The sequence below is a fragment of the Plasmopara halstedii genome (assembly GCF_900000015.1).
Source record: "Plasmopara halstedii genome assembly, contig: Scaffold_218, whole genome shotgun sequence".
Lineage (NCBI taxonomy): Eukaryota > Oomycota > Peronosporomycetes > Peronosporales > Peronosporaceae > Plasmopara > Plasmopara halstedii.
In genome coordinates this window covers 406,332-411,295 of record NW_020187139.1, presented here as the reverse complement: position 1 = coordinate 411,295, position 4,964 = coordinate 406,332, and the positions used below count along the sequence as shown (strand labels likewise).

Here is a 4,964-nt window from a genome sequence, read left to right as displayed (position 1 = left end):
GGTGTTGCACGCCCTCAGGGCCAAGCAAGGACATCAGCTTTTTAAGCCCGTCCTGCATTCCCTGGGCAAAGAGGAGACTCAAGTGTAGATTAACTACAAGTGCTACCCAGTGCAGCGGGGCTACCGTAGCTTAGCGCTTGAGGAAGCGTAATTAAGGTCACCGACCTTTCGTTCTATACCTAGAACAAGTACGAGTTAGCGGGTCGCAATCCGCTTACACCAAGAGTAAATATTGCCTTACCCAAAGCTAATTAGCTCTTCTGTTCAAAATTTAAAAGTGACTTTTATTTATTTTTTATCCTTATTTTAAAAGGTTAGATTTTCCTAAATATACTATACATAGTAAAATCTAAATACATGCATAAATAACTACTGGCTACCTAGCCCCATACCTTTTTCTTGTTTGGGTGTGGTCACACCATGCACATCTCGTGTGACACGTCCCGTGCTACCAGGGTACGTGTAACCCCGTTACACTCGCTGCAATATTCATCAATACTAAATTGACCATATATATGTCAGAACTATATGACAGAGGCCCTCGGTTCCGCTTCTGGATGGAGCGTACGAAAGTAACCTCAGTGCGTCTGTTAATGCGGATCCTTAGAGTCAAAGCTTTTTCGCAGCAAAGTTTACGACAACTTAGTATCAACAAAAGCTAGAACCAAAAGTCTTATGCCCTACATGAGTGCGCTACTTGCCAGACGGCGCCTTGGTTGACTTTATGAGATCTTCTGGCTAAATCTCTATATTGACATGTGCGCGCGAACGCATAATGTGTAAATTGTCTATCAAAGACTTTAGCTTTAAGGTCTCTGAGCATAAGGAGTAGGGCAACATCGTATCCTCTATCTGGGTGGTACCTCATTAAAGTCGGATGTATATTGTGTCGTCATACACAGTGGCTCGAGGGGACGTAAACCAGGTACAATATTCTTTTGGAAAGTTATTATTGCTGCTTAAAATATTGGTACCGTGTACAAAGAAGTGATCCAATTTATAGAGCATCTTATATTATAAGATGCTCTATAGATATAAAAATGTACAAAGAAAAATACTCATTGCTATTTCTGTTGAATTTTGTATCTCTTTTGCAGCAATATTTTCATTTCGATTCATTTCGATGCATTAAGCTAAGGTTGTCCACATGGGTTGAACTAAGCAACCCTGTCGACAGCCGACAGCTTCGGCAAATCTCCCGCTGATAGGACACTGTAATCTTGAGAACGGCGAAACTAAACTGCCTTTATATGTAATTGTTCGGGTTATTATGAAGCACGTGCTCAGAGAATATTATAACATTGACTTAACTTCAAGAGAGCGATTTTCTAATTGAGGCAGCCAAATGTTGAGATAACGCAGAGAAAAAAGGCAATACTCAACATATGCTCAACTACTCAGTTACACTAGATACATCTTGAGTTACACTAGAATTGGGTTGGATGGATACCAGTCGCATGACATTACGGTTCATATGCTAACAGTGGAAGGCCAGTCATCAATCTGTGTAAAATTATTGCTCTGAAAACATCTATAGCTGCAAAATTTGATCTCACTTCCGGCAGTCGAGACTACCACGTTGAATCTAGCGGACCAGGTTGATCAGATGATCCAGCGCTTTTCCTCGTCGCTGTAACAAGTTTTGGGCTTAGTAAACAGTCAATGTGTGCTAAGCTGGCAGCACATCTCTCACAAACTCAACATAAGGAGTTTTATATCGTTATAACATCAATCTGAAAGCTTATGCTCAGAAAAATCTTTTCACTCTAGTAACCCAAATAATTATCAGTTGACAAAAGCAGCCGACGTATTAGATGCAGAGCCCACACTGAAAAGAGCTCAAGGTTTGAGGTTGTAAATCATGCGTGCATCTGATACTATGGGTTTTGAAGCTTGGAAGTTTGTTCCATATCAATTGAAACTGAAACATGTGATACACATCCGGATACAATCTTAGCCCCGCTCGATAAGTTCCCTAGAGGGTCACAACTTATGGCATTTTTGTCAATGGTTCATTCTCCAATTTCCAGAGCCTACGGCACTTCTGTTGACATCTCCCAAAAGTTTGCTCTAGAATGAAGATTTTCTCTGGCCTCATCTTTGCAGCTATTGCTGTTAATGCAGTGAGTGCTGGCAGCTCAACCTACTTGCGTTCATCGGAGTCCGACGAGCGCCCAAGTGATTTGATGGCAGCAGACTCATACGATCCGATTCAAAGCGCTGACAAGGTCGATGACAGCCAAATCGACCTGAAGGACGTTCTTCGATCGTCTGAAAAGACAAATGAGACTAAGGATCCCATCGTAAAAAAATCGCACGTCTTTGATCTATCTTATCTATCCGATAGTGACTCCAATGTGGCTGATGGCTTTGATTCATACGGAGGGTTGGCCAATACTGTGAACGGTAAATTCAGCAGGGGATATGTACCATGGGGGAAGACTGCTGACGGTCCTACTCGTCACGAAGCCGGAACAGTGAAAACTTCCTCAACTGACTTTTCTTTGGATGACGACTGCGGTAGTAACGAGAACACGTTGCCTGAAGACTTTTCGTTCAATGATGGTTGGAGCACCAATAACGACAAGCAAAGTTCAATCAACTCCATAAACTATGCTCCAGCATTAAGTACAAACCCTTCCAAACTGTCTTGGCTAGTTGACAGTTCTTCTGGCGCGGTCGGAAACACGTTAGACAGAGACGAGGCCAGCACTCTTGACAGCGATTCTGGTAAATATTATTTTCTATGGCAAGAACGACCCACTCTCGACACTTCGAAGAACAGTTACCAAAAAAATCCTTCAGCGGATGACGACTGTGGAAGCAACAATGCTGACATACAGAGTCTGATTGACATGCTAGGGAAGACTCAGACCTCGAGTGATGACTATACTCCTTCATCTGGTATGTTGTGGGAATCTGACCGGTACTCTGACGACGCGAATGTGAAAAGAGGTTCTCAAACGACTGGTGATAGTATTTTCGGCGGCGATAATCAGTCATGGGGTAAATACGAGAAGGATTCTTTCCTTTCCGATGGCCTTTCAAAGGATACGTACCTATCAGACTCTCCCTCGGTCAGAGACAGTGGCAAAGAAGACTTAATCCAGGATAAACGCCCATTGCTGATTAAAATTCCGAGTAGTGTGGACCCGCACAACATTCATACGGTCCAGAGTCCAGTTTTGTTGACACACACTTCCAGTGTTTCCAGCTACATCTGGAGCAGTGCGAAGACTGATAGCGATGTATCGGTTGACAACGGTAGTCCTCTGATTGCGACGTCATATCAAACGTCGACAATTGGTGGGGCATCCGGCTTGGCGGATACGGCAGTTGACCACGGACTGACTTCTGCTAATGAGGACGGGCTCAATTTCGCAAATGTTAAGAACGAGATGAAAGAAAGCACTTCAAAACTTGAGGACAACAGTGTTACAGATTCGAAGAAAGGCAATCTCATTCTGTTGTCAGCAAGTCGTGGCTATGCTGAACCGAAGGTTCGCCAGGGCAACGCGTTAGATTTAGACGTCTCTCCCAATAGCCCTACATATTTGTGGTAGGATTTCTGAAGCGTAGCAAAGAGATCTTCCAGAGATTATATGATACGTTTTTCTCAACCTTTCAAATATAGAGAAAACGAATTCGAAAATTAATGGAGGTGTCATTCGTTACACAGCTTTTCATTTTAATGCCGTACACGTAATATTCGTCAAACCACTGCACTAACGCAATAGGCTATGCAGTCAGTGGATTGGATGGAAGCTTCTGCTTTAAGTATGGTTTATATGTTGATCAGCGTACAAGAAGAACAAATCTCCGATCTGAATACTCAGCTTAAAATTCACGGATTGATTTTTTCAAGCTCATCCTCGATTCCTGCAATGGTACTACACGTCAAAATGTGTGTCAGACAATGAAATGACGCGAGCATCCAAAGCTTATCATACAAACACAACACATTCAACTCGCACGGTTGTAGGAAAGTCCTTACACGCTCTCGATGTTTCATAATAATTTCTGTCAAGTTTTAGCAGCTCCGTATATATATCCAGTCTCATTTGTTCAAAGATCGATACATTGATCAAGAAGCGGAGTTTTAAAAACGCTAGCAGTTCTATCTTTCGAGTCTGTGGTCGACAATCCACCAGGGTGCTATCAGGTTTGACATTCACAATACTGACTTTTCGTGAATGATACCTGCGCAGTGTACTAAATTTGAAGCTCGTGTCTTACGGGGGGTTGAAAACCTTCATTCCTTGGAATGAGCTCCGCGAACTCAGTTGAAAGTTGTATCATCTGCTACATGTAACCTACTCCCCTGTCAATCCGCTGTTATTTACTTGATTGATATGTTGATTTTTTTATTTTTTTGTTCGGCTGATTGAGTAACCAGTTTGTCTTTTTATTTAAAGATAATTATTAACTTATGCAAGAGTACATTCCCCATTGGGTATAGAAAAACGTTATCTTGATGGATTCCAAACCAGTGAACACAAGGTCATTGGCTCGGTGCTTTACCTTGTACCGGGGAGGGAGGCTCTCCGTGAACTCAGTCTTCATAATATTGATTTCTTGTGATCTGAGGCTTCAAATCGCTGAATTATTATTTTGAAGAGTGTGAAGTACCCATAATCGCGCACGGTATTCTAGCTTGCTAGACCGAATTCATACCTGATTCAGCTTTTAAGTTTAAAAATAGTGGTTTTTTGTCCCTTTGCGAGTTGGACGCTTTGTACGAGCGAATTCAATACGGGAGACGATAGTGCTCATACAAATGCTAAACTAATTCGTTTTTTCAAATGTCTCACCATGGGGGCGGTAATGTTCGCACAAGTACCCTGATTATGCCTTTCTTACCAGCGAATACTCACAGCTGTTGAGCGCCCATCAGGCGAGCGCATGGCGCTTGGGCTGCCAAGTGTTATTCTCTTGGGAATAACAAGATAGATAAGCTGATAGAG

At 42.4% G+C, this 4,964-nt stretch overlaps 1 protein-coding gene across 1 annotated transcript; it reads left to right on the top strand.

The window, feature by feature from the left end:
- Window positions 1-2,075: 2,075 nt before the first annotated feature.
- Window positions 2,076-3,563, top strand: PHALS_03376 (RxLR-like protein; the record flags this gene model as incomplete). Its single annotated transcript, XM_024721955.1, has 1 exon — window positions 2,076-3,563. The coding sequence occupies one exon, from the start codon at window positions 2,076-2,078 to the stop codon at window positions 3,561-3,563; it is 1,488 nt and encodes a 495-aa protein (XP_024573080.1).
- Between the last annotated feature and the right edge of the window lie 1,401 nt (window positions 3,564-4,964).